Here is a 17,893-nt window from a genome sequence, read left to right as displayed (position 1 = left end):
CCATTGTGCTTTTCTAAATTTAGCATATGCCGCCATCACACCTCCTTGAAACACTCTTGATCTAGCCTCACCTCTATGGAAATTCAAATTTCCCGCTTCAAGAACCAATTGCATAGCCTCAATACGAAAGTCCAGTAAATATCCAAGAAAATACAATGTATATTGCTATTTTTAAACAAAAGTCGGAATTTTTTTATTATAATTATGCTAAGTTTGGGAAATTATTTTCAAAAAAATAATTTATATGAGTATAAATTCTAGAAAATGCATTTATATGAAAGTCACTAGGTTTGAGGTTCGGCTTGTTTGGTTACCATGTAAGCATGTACATTGTATTCAAATACATGGCACTGTACATGGCTTTATAAATTTTCACTATTTTATGTGCACAAATTTCACTCTCGGCGTTAAATTCTAAGATTTTATATGGAATAGAACATCGATTAGAATATATAGAATTGTTCTAGGTAAGGAACTTAGGAAGTTTTTTTTCTCAGAAGTCTTTGTAAGGTTAATTTTGGTGGTTTCGACTAAGCAAGAGGTTAGTGTTGTTCTTAAAAGTCTGTGGAGACTGTAAGATGTAGTGTCGAGACTGTATGCACATGTGTAGCCTGTTTACCATGTAGGCCTATAAAGGCTATATATGTAGTGTACAATATAATGTAAATTAGGAGAATCATGACCTGGCGGTCACTTGTTGGTTGAACTGCTGGCCATCAGGCATCAGTCGGAGTAAAAGGGTCTCTGACCTAGACACTGAGAGTAGTGGAGGTGAAGATGGTGTTACATAGGCATAGTGCCGTGATAATGATATGAAGACAGCTCTGTCAGTTTCCAGAGATGAGGACTGAGGTCATGTCCGTACCGGTAGAGAAACGGCACTAGTGAGAAAAGAGGCAGAGTAAATACCCGGGGGTTGATAAGTTGTTGTCGATTACAGTACACCATTAACTTTCACTGTCAAGACAGTGCCGTCAGATCTACAATGTCTGAAGTAAAACCAATTCTGGCTAGTTCTGTCTGAAAAATGTTACTCTCGCACACGTAAACTTATATTTTGATATCTGTCTTTTCAGAACCTCACCAAATCTTTTGTTAAAACCTCAAATATGAAGGGTTTCTTAAGAAGTCCAGATGGTACTCTTTACCAGCTGGCCCCGGCCCCTAAGATGACCACAATTGGTCGAGAGGGGTGTGACCTTATTGTACAGGTAAGTCTCATCATAATGTCCTCAGGGAGTGTAATTCATGGGTGGAACTCAAATAGAAAACAGAATACCTCACCAATGACAATAGACGATCTCTTGGGAGATATTTTATGACATGTAATGATGGTACTAATTCCCAATGGTACAAATATCCATGGATTTGTTTGACTTATTTTGGGACTTTGTTGTTCATCCCTTTACTAAATGTCTTGATCAAACACTGGCTAAAGACTAATCTGTCTAATTGTGAATACATATTATTAATACCCACATATTTTTTGTATCACTCGGTCGTGTCAGTATAGGCCTATAAAAAATTCTGCCTAAATCTTTGACTAGCTTTTTCACCTTCCAAGTCCAGATTACTCCTTTTGCTATACTTACATAACGCACAAACCTAAGATCAACAAATCAAACAAAAGTTTAAAATCCTTCACAGACTGGTTAAAATCATGCTAATCCTTGAATGCGTTATTTAGGCTATTCAAACTCGATCTGTTTTCTAAATAAGCACATTTACCCTAGCCGGTAGGGCATGCTAAGTTTGAGTTAGCCAATTATCAAACATACCGGGTAGCAACGTGAATAACAATTCTATGTTATTGGTATGGAGAGGCATGGTATTTGGTGACTGAATGGTCTCCTCGGAATGAAACATTTGATTGACACTCAACATGTGTGTGAGCATCTATTAAAACATGCTGGTTACTGATTCATTACATATCAACATAGTAACATATATCTTCTTTTGAACACATGTTACTTTCAGTCCGTCAGTGTAGAGATCCAGCACGCTGTCATCGAACAAAGCGAACAGGAAGGATGTTTTGTTCTCCAAGATCTCAACTCGGCCCAAGGAACGTACGTGAACGACTGTCGTGTCCAGAATGCGGCTGTGCGGCTTGCACCCGGAGATATCATCCGCTTTGGGTACAACGGCCAGCCGTATGAACTCCAAATCGATATCCCACAGATGGTAAGAATAATTACTTGTCTCGTTGTCATTGAAGCTGGGCTACGCTGACTTGGGGTGGCAACAAAGGTGCAATGTGGTCTCAAAGTTTGTGAAAAGGAATGGACGATAATGACACTTTCGGACCAAGGAGAGTGTCACCAGTTCACAGCGCAATGAAGTCAGAGAGGATCTCAGATTGATCAATGACAGTATTTGAATGTTCGTTTACATCAGCTCACACATCGTTCTCGTACGCGACGTCAGATGGTGGAACTCTTGATCCGTCAGAAACTGACGGCTACTCTCTCTTTCTCATTCGCACATTTATCGAAATCTTTTATTTTAAGGTGTCATGTCCACCCATATCTCAGTCGAGACCAAGCTGGACTCAACCAATCACAGTCATCCCAGACAGAGTTGCCGATTACCAGCAGTCGGCGGGAATCTCGCAGTCATCGTATCGTGGGCAGAATGCATCGTCAGCTTGGGTTCCCGTCTCTCAACCTCCTATGCCACATCCCCCGCCGTCTATGAGGTCGCGGCCCCTTAGTGCGGGATCTGCTGGTGTGCGACGACCTGGGCCAGCAACACCCACTGGAGTTGCTCCAAGAAGTAAGTAATTAGATATTCACACAAAGTTGGAAAAATGTTAAGAAAGATGAACCCAATAGTTATTCAGTTTGTTAAAAACTTAAAGGTTTGGTGACAGTTCTAAGTTGACATCAGTTATTACTTCCTGAGCGCAGTTCGTCAATTTGATGACGTGTGTGGCCGTGAAGACGACTTCTTCAAATGTGTCAGCTGAGCACCAGGCCCCCTGGCCTCTTGTTATATTGTCTATGTCTGTTTTCTGTAACCACTCAAACACTAGCTCCTGCAACTTTACATTTCTATGTCAACTGTGCCACGTTTATTGTAATAAAGAAATCGTTCATATAATTTAGGTGTGACAGGTGCATGGGTCAACACAGGAACTACACGTAGCCACAGCCAAGGGAACTCACCCACCACAGAAATCATCCTATTACAAGAAAAGGTAGTTCACATTTTTGATTCTTATGTATGTTTAGTTTGCTATCCTCCCCACACTTTTGCTTTTAACTGACCTGAAATTCTGAAAATCACCTAACTCCACTACTGAAGAACATCGATCTTCGTGTTGAGTTTGTTTTCTTAGACCAAGTCTGGTCAGACTCGTTTCCTTTGAAAATAAAGTCCAGGTCTCTTTATGATCACCAAGCCAGGTAATGTACCTGTTATGCTAAAAACCTCACTTCCATTTCTGTTAATTGTTTTCATGTGAATTGAGTTAACTTCCAACTTTATACCTTGCCAGTATCCTCACTTAACACACTATCCTGTTTTTTTTCTTTTAACCAGTTTTTTGAAAAGGTGAGTTCTTAGTTCTCTTAAAGGGGTAGGCCGTTTGTATCTAATCGTGGTCAGGAAAGTAGAAAGGCAATCATACACAATGCTGTAGTGTTGTTACCATGCCTGAAACTTTGCTGAAAGTTTATATGTATAGTATTTGAATAGCTGTCAACCGCAGCGTTGAAATTTATATTCTGTACCGTAACGCATTTGCCAAATTGGAAATTTTCAAATTCAATTTAAAATCTTTAACAAGCGGTGTAGACCTTTAATACCTATTGCATGTGAATGCATACCACCTTCAGAGTTTTGTTAAGTCTTGTCCTGTTTGTTCCCGTCTGTTTGTGATGTCCCGCATTTTGAGTGTAATGTGTCATTGTGATATGAAAAGACGAAGTTTCCAAAAATATTCTTGTAGTCCTTTGGCTATAGGTGACCCTTTAAGTTTATCAATGGTTACATGTTTAAAAGATCTGTCTTAACAAATGTACATGTAATGTACATTGCCTCTTAGTTTCAGTGTGACTTTTAAGCAAAATATGCCCATTATTACAGTACAAATGAACACAGGTAGATTGTAAATAAATCTAAAATAATCATCCCACAGATCTTCGTAGTTATGATGACGTTTTTGTTTTGAATAGAGATTCCTAAAAACTGACTTACAAAACATATATTTTGGTGGATTGACCTATTTTAACCAGTCCTTGCTAGTTTTTATATCAATGAGTTTGTATATAGTTTAACGCATGAAAATATGTTGTGCATGTTTTCGTCTTGGGTACTGCACTTTACCTTGGTCCTGATATTTACCAAGTTGTTGCCTCAACCACATCTGCTGTCCACTCATTTCTTAGCTTTACCATGGCAGTATATAAATAAAAACTGTTTTATGGATATTGCCGTTGCCATGGCGATATGTGTAAACAATTAATAGATGTTGCTTTTTCCCTTTGGTGGCTGAAAATCAATACCGTCATGAATGCATGACTTCTCGATGAAATTGCTTCAACAGTTATTATGGAGTATTGATTTCTACCAATCTCATAACACATTTGATGACCATCTGCATGTAGTACCACATTTATGTACATGTACATGTACATGTAGATGTCTCTTGTTGAACTCTTTCATATAACTTTTTTTAGATGAAACAAATTCACGTTTGGTTCTGTATTTGCGAAACGTTAGGTTGAAAAATAACAATAAACAATAAATCTGATTTCAGGAGCAGAAGATTTTACAACTTAACCAAGAAATCAACCGTTTGGCCTCGTACGAAAATGAAGCTTCGCGTAAGGATGAAATGATCACGCAACTCAAAGAAGAACTTAACCGAACGCGTCGGTTGGTAGAGACGTCAACAGATGGCGCCCTTGCGAGTCGCGTGAACCAATTACAGGGGGAGATTGATGCAAAGACAGCCGAATTAAAAAAGCAGGTAGGAGGGAGATATTCCAATCTTAACTGAAATTTGACTCAACTTAAAATGTTTTTTTCTGCTGAGTCGACATTCTTAGTCAGTAGTCTCCCTTTAAGTTTGCATCAGCCATTTGAGTCAATTGGCAGTGCTGTGGAGATTTCGGAATTTAAATCTGTCCACAGTGGTGATGTTTCTGATTGACTTAATTACAAGAGTGCATCAGCAGGTTGAAGTTCAAAGTCAGCGACTTCCTACTAAGGCAGTGCAACAGAATAAAAGTCGTTATTTTAGATTGCGTTCATTTCCTACAGATTTCAATGTGTCTAACTACAGAATATGAGGACGAGGTAATTTGATATAGCGGTCGATGCAAATCTGCTTTGTTATTCTATGCATGGCTTTTGGAGTGAAATTGTAACTGGTAAGATTTTACAATAGGAACAAATTGGTCAGAATAATTAAATGTCTTTAATTGCTCTAAAAATAGAATTTCATGCCAGATTGTTGATTGTAGCAAAATTGCGAGGTGACGATAACTTATTGTGGCTATTGATTATTTCATTTTATACAGCCAACTGTTCCTGTTGTATTATCTTGCCACTGAAATGTATCGATACATAAAACGTGCCAAATCAAATGAAATATATACTTTTTGCAAAAGAAAGGGGTTCTGTGTAAAATATTTTTTACAGTAAATTCCTGTACAAAAAATTGACCTATTGAATTTCTTTCCTATCTAGTATTAGTATCAAATTTTGTCCATTTATTTCTGATTTGGGTGCAGGAAAAAATACCCAAAAACCCCTAGTCCGCTTCATGAAGAGCCTGTTAAGTGTCGTGGAAACGCTTTGTGCATATACCTGTTTGTCCTTTGTCCTTATACAGAAGCATAGCCAGTAGTTCATGCTACCATTTGTGTTTTATATGCCTGCTTCGAAGTCAATATACTGTTAGGCCTACATCATAGGTCCTTGTACATATATTTTCATGATCAATGCAAAGTCAAACTTGTGTACTGAGCAAACACATACATGTCACTACAACCAAGTTATTTCATTTTGCTTTTTCAAAAATTTTCTCTCTTACATAGACGAATAGACTTAAAAGACCTTTTTGTAAAGTTGTACCTTTATTATACCAATGTGGCATTATGTTTCAAAAAGCTCTATGAATATGTGTGAAAAAAAACAGTTTATACTGTCAATAAAACATATTTTATGTTGTCACACAAAACATCAGATGCAGTATATGAGATTTAGGTTTCGTAGGTTTCAGCTTTTGATGTCGAGTCTGTTAGTTTACATGTATCATCCTTGGTTGTTCAATTTTATGTGCTTGAGGTTTGTAAATATGCCATAAGTTAATTTCACATCTTGAAATTCACAATACATGGTGCTTCTATTTGCAACTTCGTCACTCCATGTACATACAGAATCACTTTCCAAAATCACAAACTATTTCAAATGACATATTTCTGTGAACCTTGTTCATGAGTTTGATCACCCCCCTAGAAAGGACAATCTGAGCACAACACACATCCATGTCCAACAACTACAAAAAACACATTCACAGATTTGTTATTCTCCCAAAACCTACTGATATCACTGATTTCTATTCTATTCCCAAGAAGAATTCACTTTCACTGTCACTTATCATTCCCACTCTGATTCACTCTAGGCGCATATAATCAGTGAATCGACTGACAATCCGGCGTCTCTGCGTATTGCTCTGAATGAGCATGTCCAGGCCAACACAGACATCCGTAGCGAGTTGGAGAAGACGAGAAAAGATAAGAGCATCACATCTGGTCTCGTCACACAGATGCAGCGCGATATGTCAAATAAAGTAAGCTTGCCAAGGTTTTCATCTCATCTAAAAGACATGGCAATCGCAGTCAAGTGACTTGTTTGAGGACACATTTAGCTACAGTGTATCCGAGAAGGACAGGCTATATTCAGATTGACTTCTAGATGTAAACCTTGCTCTCTGCACCTTGCTTTTCGCAGTGTATACTTCAGAATTTCACCATCGTACATGTACTTTTCTTTTCTTTTCAATTCATTTTCTGATCTATCCTTTGTTAATAAGCATGCCAGTCACCAATAATTTTGGTTTCTGTTGAAGTAGACTTGTTCTTCTGTTCCATGAAGAATCATGTGTACTAAAATATTAAGGAGACGGTAATTTTTTTTGTTTAGGATGCGACCATCAGTAGACTGACAAGAGAGATAGAAAATTTAAAGAAAGAATTAAAGGAAAAAGATGTGCAGTTGGCTGCAGTGAATGCTAAGGTAAGATAGGGATGAGAAGCTTTCATTTCTCTCGTAACAAAGGCAGACTTTCACCGATATTTATCGCTAGTCTGGATGTGCGGGGCCTTGTTGCTCAATGAGGGTTAGCAGTTACGTTGGGGTTAAGTCCTATAGCACTTGCATCACTTGGGTCCGTTGTGTTTCCACCCCTGCCCTCATAACAGCATGACAGCATTCCCAATGGGTGTTCTTCTCTTCTTCCAGTTCACGAGGTTAAAAGACAACAAGAAAGCAGACGAGGAGCGCGATGCTAATGTGAAAGAACTTGTTGCACTCAGATCTGTAAGTTTGGAAAAGGAAATTGATCATTTGGTCAAAGCCCAAGAAACGCTGATGTGTATTGTTTTTCCTGGCCTATGATTTTGGACCAGTATAGAAAAGTTTCATACTTCATAGATGCCCTAAGGGACTGACAAATATTCTCTTGACTGTAAGAGAGGTGTCCTGATTACAGAGATAAAATTGAATACAAAGTACGAAGCGGTATCCTTGATATGGTGCCCTCCGGACTGACATGACTCTGACGTATGTTATTGTTTACAAATGCCACCTGAGTTACCGATTTGATTGACAATCAGTATAATGATTTAGCTATTCATTCTCAACACCCATTATACAAGTCTTCAACCACTTTTCAGAAATTTATGTCTGCTGAGAATAAACTTCAGGAAGCGTCAGAAAATGTTAAAGCTTTGAAAGAAGAATTGGAGAAGATGAAGAATGATCAGGACGCAGAAGCACAGGTCAGTTACCATGGCAATGCAAACACAAATTGAATAATAGCTTTACTCTTTGAAAAGTCTGCTGCCAAATGAAACAGAGTAAATTCACAAACTTTTTAGTTTAGGATCCAACAGCTATCAAAAGTATTGTGACTTGCCCGAGATCACAAGGAATACATCCTCATCAACTAAGCCTATGAAATTCATTTGTCTTTTCAGAATTATAAGAAACTCCAAGCAGAGCTGGACAACTCCAAGTCGCAGCTCACAAACCTCCAGAGAACTGAGAGGACAGTCAGGGTTGATATGGAGCAGACCTCGCGAAGGGTGAGTCATGGTTTAGGAGAAATTTGGGTATTCCCTGTCAAAGGGCCTTAGCCGTGATTAAGCTTGCATATTCTTGATCCTTGTGCACAACAATTTTATGCTTTAATTGAAGACAGTCCTAAGTTAAATATCAGCGGGACAGGGCAGATTTAATATATAGTGATGCTCTAAAGTTTTAGTAATAACTATTTAGTTGAAGTTGGGAAGATATTGATGATTGTGTTTTTTCTATTGCAGTTGGAGCGTTTCCGAAATCGCATTATTCAGGTGACGTTTTCGACACCTGGCGTGAAGGCACCCGATGACGAGGTCAGCGATGACGAACTCGTCACGATGCTTAAGAAAGTCATCGACGAGAGGACGGAGTTGCACCGTCACAACCTGGACATGAAGGATGCCGTCAAACTTACCAATGCCAGTAAGAAGGAGATAACGGACAAACTGAACAAAATAAAACATAGCCTTTTGGAATCACAGGTTGGTATCTTTGATTTCATGAAAATTTGACCCCGCTGCAAATTTAAAAGGAGGCTTTTGAAGCATAAAGATGAAAATGTCTGTCAATATCCTGTGGTATATAATTCGATCAATAGCGATAGTTTGAGTTTAACAATGAATGTGTTCTTTTAAATATCTTTTTGATAATGTTTCACCTGTTTCAGAAACGATTGAAGAGCAATGGGCGCCTTTCGAGTCACTTGAAACAGGAGATTTCTCTCCTCCAATCAGTGCAGACAGAGGAGAATGTTGCGTTCATTCGAGATGTTGCCGTGACGATGCTCCAACATGAACTTGAATGGCAGCAGGAGACGGAGGACGCTTTAGAAAAATGTGGCATTAATGTCAAACTTTCGTCAGAGAGTAAGTTTCCACAAGCAAATCATATGATATTGTAATGAACTAAGGCCTGTATTTCCATAATCTGGCTCAACTTTTTCATCAGTGTGTGAAAATTCAAAAGATTTATATTCGTGCTTCTACTTGCCAGATCCCGCTAAACACATCATCAACTTGTTCACCAAGTTAGACGCATCCTCTGGCTCCATGGACAAGTTACAGAAGGAATTGGCGTCATTGAAGGTGGATCACCAACAGGAGTTGGAGGCACATACAGCGAGACTCCGTCAAGAGATGGAGGACCGCATCAAGGACGCTATAGAAAAAACCAAGCTAGAGGGTAAGTTGGACGAACGATTGTCATCGTCACATCAACAGTCTTGTTTTGAGGGTTTAACCGTAGGCTGCCTAGCCTGACTTGATCTCAGGAAAGAAGAATAGAATATACAGGGTCACTCATTTCAACTTTTCAGGGGAAGAGAAGTTAAACCAAGCCATCGATGATATTCGATCGGTCGAAGATGAAAAGAGAGAAGGTGTTGTCGCCGCCGAGAAATCACGCATCGCTGAATTAGAGGCTAGTCTTGAGCAACTCCAAGCGGTAAGTTTTTGACTGCTCTTTGTAGAACACAAATGTTGATCGTGGTGACTTTATCCCCCCCTCGTTGTTTGTCAACAAACTCATACTGTACCTCTATCACAGTGACTGTAACTTTACCTTTCTCTTAGGGTGAAGTTGTAGTTGTGACTCTGATTTGGTGAATCTAATTTACACGTTTCTTCCTTCTTCTCTCAGAGCATTACAGAAAGACAAGAGGACGACTCATCAAACCGCGAAACAACAATGGAGGCAATCAGACAGGTTGAAGAGTACAAACATTTGGAGGTGGAACTCCGTGAAAAGATCGCCGAGTTAGAAACCGCCAAGGCCAAGGCTGCGGAGGAGTTTGCCTCCGAGAAGGGCGCTTTGGAGTGCAAAGCAGACGAGGACATGGGGAGTTTCAAGGAACAGATTCGTCAGCATTCAGTAACCATCTGCGCCATGGAGGAGCGACTCAACAAGGTGATGAAGAAGAATAAGGACTACCAGGCGGAGATTTCAGAATTGAAGCAGAAAATAGCAGGTAGGTTACATGTGGTTTTTTCTCAAGTCAATGAAGTCTATGTCACTGTTGGTAAAATGTGCAGTGATGGGCACAACTTCTTTGAACAACTATACAGTGGAACACTAAAGTCAATTGAGACATATCATGTTAGTCAGTTTTGGTTGAAAGGGGGTTAAGTACATGGATAAGCTGAAAATTGCTCCTTTCAACTGTGGCAGTATATATGAGAATGTTGTACCCACTCAAATGAATTGTTGTACAATCACTTCCCTTTGGGCTTTGTAGATGACAGACGCCTTCAAGGAATACTTGATATTATATCTTTATGCACGAAAGCATTTCCTTAGCCTTGGTTATTCCATTGGCACAAAGGTTTTCTCATCGTAATGGCATCATGTGTATTCAAGATGTCAAAATGTGTACATCATCGGTGTGTATGAATGGTTCAATGAGGTAATGGGATTATTAAAGCCTTTATCATGAATTTGCAATGAATTGCTTTTGTTGGAGTGTAATGGGAGATGACACGGTCTAATGAACTTCTTAGATATTTCATATGCTTTCAATAGGCTTTTGTGGGAAATTAATATACTATGGAGGACTTTAAATTCTCATTTGTTCTGGTTGAACGAACCTCTGTTGTGATAGGCCTGTGAATCAGCTTGAAACGCCAGATCTAGGAACCGCCCAATTTTGTTAAAAGCAGAATCGGTGAGCATGATTTTAATGGTGCATGATTGGTTTTTACAGTCGGGTGAATTTGTACTTATCACTTTTTGTGAAAAGGCAGTCAAGTTGGCATAGATTTCTGAGTATCTATGTCGCTCTCTGTCAATGTTTACTGTAGTTCATTTGGCGGCGTCACAGTATGCAGCGTAACTATGGATAAAAAAGTCTTGTGATGTCTCTGTTTTCAAGTTTGTATGTCTTTCGGCAAATGGATTGAACAACTATAGTTTTCAAACTAACATTCAACTTGCTCAATCACACACAACTCTATCGATAAGAAAAAAAAATCTTGTTGAACAGAGGATTTTGTTGTAGAAAGGGTTAAAAAAGGGCTTAATAATCTTAATATAATCCCTTATCAACGCCATGGTTTCGCTGTGCTTATGATTAACTGGCCATTAGTTCGTATGATTTCGATATGAATAGTGCAGACAAGTTTTTGAAGGTGGTAAGAACGGGTTGGAGAATAAGGTAAATCATACTGCCACCAACATCTGGTCGGCCATACACGGAATAGCTGTTAAAATACACATTGTTTTTCAGTGAAAAATGCTTCCTCAAACAACCGACAAACTCCGCGACAAACGAGAAATACTGGAAGCTCCAAATCCACTGGTCACACCACTACCGGTACAAAACTGATGATTGTGCACTTTTCTCACAACATTAACTTGAATTCTTGCTTTGTTTGAAATAGATTGTGTCATCCACATACGGCTTAATTGCACCATTTTCCATTTCATTCTGTTATCATCATTATCATTGTATATAAAAACACATACGTTTTCTTGAAGAAAAGTGTTATCACCCCTGACAAAAAGCAAAAGGATTTTCTTTGCACCGAAGAGAAATGCTATCCAGAAAAGGATGAGTTCTTTGACTGCAACTTAACATCTACACCAACAAGCACCTTAATTTCCTTTATCCCTGCAGAGACTCCAGCAGCAGTATTGATAGCTGTCCAACCAAAATGAAACTCATGAAATTCATGATCGGTTTTATTAGTTTTGCACATCATAAAGAGGAGTGAAAGTCTGGCACTTGACAGTAATTGTTCAATCAAGGAGGTGATCTTTTACTTGAGCAGACGTCCCAAGTCCTCACATCAAATGTTGTGTTATTTCATGTGAATGTTTTTCTCTATTTTCCAGAGAAGCCAGTGTCACCTCCGCCTAAAAAGAAGCCCGAACTCGCGCCAAAGCCAAAGGTGATTTTGCAGAAGAACACTGAAGAACTTGCGGCGATGGAGCAAGTCATTCAAGTGTTGAGGAGGGAGAATATCGACTTGAAGAAGCAGCTTCAAGATCAGGCAGACGTTATTGTCGGACTACGACGGGATCTCGCTGGGGCGTCTGCTCGGCTCAGTGATATGAGAGGTCAGTGTTGGATCATTTCTTATAATTTGTCGATTTAACGACAAATAGGTTAAACTATGAAACATACCTATGTAAGAATGTCTAAAATTAAATAATGCATGTTCCTTAGGCTACCCGAATAACCCTTATCGACACTTTGCATGAATAATCAATGATAGTCAGGTAATTTTTGCTGTGCCGTACTGGAAACGGAAGAAATCTCAGCAGGTCATTGATTGGTTAATTGATTTCTTGTAACTGATTGGTTACCAGTGTAAATACCTCTTGGCAATGGTACATTTAACATTGAACCGCATTACAACTCCACGATGTCTAAGAAAATGCTTCCATACCTCCCGAGGATATCCTTTAGTAAAAGTACGTTGTTGTCAGACTTTTTGTGATCTTGATACTTGGCGTGTGGTTGTAAGTTGTTATAGAAGTGTTCTGTTGCCCTTGAAACTTTCAGCTGCGGTTTTGTTTCAAAAAGTAGGATATCATATGATAAAACTCGTCACACTTCCTATTCTTAATCAATCCACTCATTCATGCTCGATTCATATTTAGGTGAACTCACTGAAGCCCAGAAGGAAGAAATCGAGAACAACCGATCAAAGGTTGGTCATCTTCAGGGCGAGATGTTGGAACTCCGTCAGCAATTAGCCAAACTGTCTCAAATTGTCGACAAACAGTCAGAGGAATTAAAGGGAAAAGATTCAGAAATCGGGTAAGCAATTTGATCAAAGAAATGTTGCTGTGTTATGTTCCTGACCTGTCAATAGAGAGGTTCTGTTTTGATCTTATGGTTCTGTTGAATATTAAATGGACGCGTTCACCATATTGATGTTTCTCACTTGGTGTGGTCTTCTCTTGCCCTGGCGTAGACACCAGATACAAGGAACCTCAAAGTCTCGTTCAGAGATCGAAACAGTGATTTGATTTATCATGCCCTCGTCTCTCTTTCAGCAAATTTAAGGCCGCGCTGAATAAATTCAAGAATGTAGCAAATGAGAAGGAGAACAAGATCAAGGATCTCGAAGGACGTCTCGTCATGTCTGAGGAGGACTCAAAGAAACAGTGCGATCTTCTTGATAAGGAGGTAAGATAGAAATATTTCTTTAGGGCTAAGTCAAATGTGAGTGAGAAATTACTATCTTGTTGATATGGTCATATGATAGAGGATTGATGATGTCGTTTGTTCCAGGGTCGTATCACGTCCGAACTGACTGCAATTGGTGCCCAATGTCGTGGAGAGAGACACGAACAGGTGATCGGGAGACAGAGGGAAGCTCTCGCCGAGCTGCGTGGACGCATCAAGGCTTTGGAACAGTCAAGGCCTCCAAGTAAGTACGAAGTAATGGACGTGCAACAAAGATACACTGATTGACTTGTCAAATGGATCCTTTCTCTCGTATTGTTCAAGAGAGAATATTACAATCAAATTCCGATTCATGGCAGTTACGTCCGATCCTGTGATGGTAAATAGCTATTACAAGAAAAAGACCACAATATCTCAACTGCTACCTTTTGAATTTGCCTCATTTCTTTGTATTTCTCGCCTCTTTTAGTTCCAAACAAGGATCAGGCCTTGCAGCAGGTTGTGATGCTCAAGAAAGAGCTTGCTGAACTCCGAGCACAGCAAGCCCTCGCCGACAGCCACAATGGCGACCTTGGCGGTAGCTCTTCCCTGGAGAAGGAGGTGAACCGAGCACGAGGCATTGTCACCATCCAATCTGCCGAGGCAGATGTGGAGAAAAGCGCACATCGGGAGACGTTGGACACATTGGAGGAGAGTGAAAGATCAGTAAGTGTTTGTCCCTGTTACCATGGTTACTGTATTATTGTGAGATTTTTTGAAGAGAGGAAATTTCTTCTGATTTGAGCGGTTTCAACTCTTTGAAATTTACCAATTAAAACATTGTTATGATCACTCCTTGCGTAAATTTTGGCCTACTTCAAGGTCAGCATATATGCTGCTTTTTGTTCTTTGCTATATCTAAACTGTGCTCATTTCACTTCAGTATCTCACTTTACTTCGCGCTATTGCCAGCTGTCTGGAGCTTGAAGAGTGCCGGGGACTGCGTTCAATGGCGCACATTCCAAAAGATGAGCGTGACAGACTCGGGTCCGAGAGAGAACAGATGTGCGAGCTGATGTCGAGTCGCATCAAGACGTTGAAGGAGAGGTTATCGAGGAAGGAAGAACTTTTGCAGGGCTATGAACAGGGCCTTTCAAAGCTTCGCCAGGCTGAGGAACTCACAGTCAAGAGGCAACAGCAGGTCGAAACTCTTGTGGTAAGTAAACACAGATTTAATTGAAGCAATGCAGTGCTTTTCCGGCAATATGTACAAATGATCCATCTGTACCTCTCTGATTTGTCACCTTGTGTTGATGCTTTAACGACACAGTTTTAAATTCACTGATTCAAAGATTTGTAAACGAAACGTTTGATACTTTGTTCTATAATAGGTGGCGTTGTTCTCCTTTCAGTCTGACGTGCGAGGGAAAGCTGAGGAGACTCAGTACCTGCGTGAGTCACTCGCTAGGACACGGAACCAACTTGACCAGGAGAAAAGACTCAACAATGCAATTAAACAGAAAAAGGTAGATATTGAGATATTTGGCTTTAGTAGTACTTTGTTTCAGTTGAATTTTTCATGGCAGAATGACGCAGATTTCGAATTCCCTGATCGTGACTTTGTCCAAGGATTTGCTTATTTGGAATTTTTGCTAATAAGAGTATATTCATCTATTCCAGACATTCCACTTAGAACAAAATGAGAAAAAACAATATCCCAAACACGCTTGTCCCCCGGAAGACATTTTTGGAAAGAACTCGGCGAGGAGACGTGCCGAGAAAGAAAAGATGAAACGTAAAAATTACGAGATCAAGACGCTAAAAAATCAACTTGGAGGTCGCGAACAGGAGCTTTGTAAACAAACAGCTCGTTTGGTGAATCTTGAAACAAGTTTGGTGAGTAGATAACTTTGTGAAGTTTCTGACATTAAGGGAATTTGTCACGGCACAAAATTACAAAAAAAATCTTTTGTGATTTTTAACCCTTTTTCCTGGAGACATGGGCATGAAACTTTCACAGATGAATGAGTGGTAGAGAAACTGTATAACTCAAAAGATTCCTTCCTTACTCACTAATGAGTGGTCTTGCAATACATTGCTAACATTCGAGCCTTGTAGTTCTGCAGTAGCGTGATTGCCATCAGAAAAAAAAGCCGAGGTATATGATATAATGGGCGTCGACCTTCACTGTACTCCTACCTGTACTTATTTCTGGATATTTACCTTCTTTTGCTTCTATTCCAGGGTATACCACTAGATGATGAGGAAGTCATGGCATAGATATCCCTAGCCGTCCATCGAAATTCATCTAAATACCAGAAATACTCAAAGACAAAGAACAACGAAGTTCCACATCTGGAGCCATTGTGCTATGGACCGTTCAACAAAAGATTGGATGGAAAATATGGTCATTCATGATGGAGTCTTGTCATCTATGGTTCTTTAGAGATTAACCTGTGGGACACCTGAAAACACTTTCTAAGAAAGTGTTTGGTGATTGAGTGAATACCTTTGAGTAAACCTAGCGTACTTGCATAAAAAGTCAATGGTGGGAGATGCACCGAGGGAGAAGGTACAGTCTGTTTCCAGCATGCCTGTACTTAGGATAAAGTTAATGGGATTAAGGTTGCCACAACTGACATGTAAGTCCAGTGAAACTTTAGTGCAAGTATGCTAGGTGAAAAAAACTGAATACATTTGTGGATCTCTTGAAAAATGACGAATCTAAGAAGGAAGTTGTGATATGATACAGTGTGCACGGAAGTCGGACTTTCATCATTGTCATCTTAGAAGCCAAAAATATTTTGTTACGGAAGAAAACGAATTAAGTTGGCACACAGTCACTTGTTTTATGGCTTTCATTTATTTATTGATCTGAATACTGAAATAGGTCTTTTATGTCTTATGAAATTTCTCCTGAAATTGTGATATTTATGACAACACTTATTTAAGATTCTAAACTTGATTGTTATAGATGGTGTCTAAATTTGTTGTTTTAGAATTAGGAAAATTTCTTCAGCCTGTTTCTAACTTGCATAATGTTCTGTTTCTTCTCTGAAAAGCTGAATATTTTTTCAAAACTGGTCAATATTCATAGATCTATAGGTTATGAAGAACGGGGGATGGATATGCTGGTATTGATTGATAGAGTTGAGTGTAGGACAGAGCCTTGGGACCAGTAGTAGTGGACCAGAGAGAGAGGGTTATGAATCAAGAATGTTCAAGTTCTTGTATTTTTGATCTAGAGTAACCAGAGGAAGAGGTATGACAGAGTGTAAAATGTTCCCCATCATTATATAACTCATGGCATTGACTGTCTGTTGAGGTCTTTCTTACAATAAGGCCTTTGATGATGACTAATTCTTGCCTGCCAAATAGTTATAGTTCACTGCATAGACTAGTCACTACAAAGGAGTAGGATGATAAATGTTTTGCCTATGGGTTCTTACACTCCCTCACAATTCTAATTAATCTTTACTCTTCCGGAGTCTTATAAAATGTCACAGATATCTCACCATATTTTAGCTTTCACTCACATATTCAATATGTTTCCCTGTCATTGAGCTTATATGTTATATGGCTGTATATAGTTTATTTATATTTTTTATCATGATTTATTGAGTTAATGTCATGCTACTGTTAAAAATTAACTGTAACAGTCTTCGTGTTGGCATAGTCAAAATATCACCACTATTTTCAGTTTACATCACCTGAGTCTAAATTGGGCGTTTGGAGCCAAAATCTGTTTTAACCAGCCCAGTCATGGTAAGCCATATGTATGTACCGCAGTACTTTATTTGAACATTCCAAAATGGGAAATACTCTTTCACCGAAACTATGACATCTCCAGACTCACTATAGGTAGCTTACATTCCCTACAAACTTTCATGGTCATATCAGACTTTCTTAAAAACGAATTCTGTCCTCGTAGATTATCGGTAGCATGACGTTTGCCAAGTCAATCAACAATCCATCCCATTATGTCTTAATTGTCTCCGTCCTATTAATTGGTCTGTATAGTTTGATTTCTATTTAGTACATTCTTCATTTCACTGTAAATAAACTGTAAGCCTTTTTATCGAATGGTTTTTGATATACTGTATATTGTGCTGGAAACACTGATAATAGACTGTAGACTATAAAAAGTTGTCCTCTGTCTTATTTTTGTCCAACTTTCATTGGACCCACCCTTTGGAGAGCAGGCATCAGTGGGCCCATGGGCAATCTATTCTTGCCGCCTTGACCCCAGTCTTTCAAAACTTCTGGCTGGTGTAGCAGGAGGAAGAGTCCCTGTCTATCACAACCTGTGCCTCATACCACAGGAGGACCAGTACCTGTCTTTCACAATAGGTGGCTAGTGCTCGGCAGGAGGACAAGTCCCTTGTCTCTCGCATCAAATCAAATTTCTTGAATAAAATCTATCGTCATCACAGTCATCTGCCGAAATCAAGATATAGACTGGACTGTATG

The 17,893-nt window shown here is 39.3% G+C and overlaps 1 protein-coding gene across 1 annotated transcript; it reads left to right on the top strand.

Annotated features, from left to right (window-relative positions):
• Positions 1 to 345: 345 nt before the first annotated feature.
• Positions 346 to 17,598, top strand: LOC135496716 (forkhead-associated domain-containing protein 1-like). Its single transcript, XM_064786187.1, has 25 exons — positions 346 to 467; positions 1,077 to 1,211; positions 1,978 to 2,184; positions 2,511 to 2,775; positions 3,108 to 3,199; positions 4,763 to 4,975; positions 6,635 to 6,802; positions 7,156 to 7,248; positions 7,474 to 7,551; positions 7,908 to 8,012; positions 8,211 to 8,318; positions 8,556 to 8,795; positions 8,981 to 9,179; positions 9,307 to 9,495; positions 9,629 to 9,756; positions 9,952 to 10,279; positions 12,142 to 12,366; positions 12,913 to 13,072; positions 13,312 to 13,444; positions 13,550 to 13,688; positions 13,914 to 14,149; positions 14,367 to 14,639; positions 14,836 to 14,949; positions 15,104 to 15,319; positions 15,668 to 17,598. The coding sequence occupies exons 2-25, from the start codon at positions 1,110 to 1,112 to the stop codon at positions 15,701 to 15,703; spliced, it is 4,047 nt and encodes a 1,348-aa protein (XP_064642257.1). The 5' UTR covers positions 346 to 467; positions 1,077 to 1,109; the 3' UTR covers positions 15,704 to 17,598.
• Positions 17,599 to 17,893: the final 295 nt, after the last annotated feature.

The sequence above is a fragment of the Lineus longissimus genome, chromosome 12, assembly GCF_910592395.1.
Source record: "Lineus longissimus chromosome 12, tnLinLong1.2, whole genome shotgun sequence".
Classification (NCBI taxonomy): domain Eukaryota; kingdom Metazoa; phylum Nemertea; class Pilidiophora; order Heteronemertea; family Lineidae; genus Lineus; species Lineus longissimus.
The sequence above is the reverse complement of the archived record's forward strand: the minus strand, read 5'-3'. Positions and strand labels throughout refer to the sequence as shown.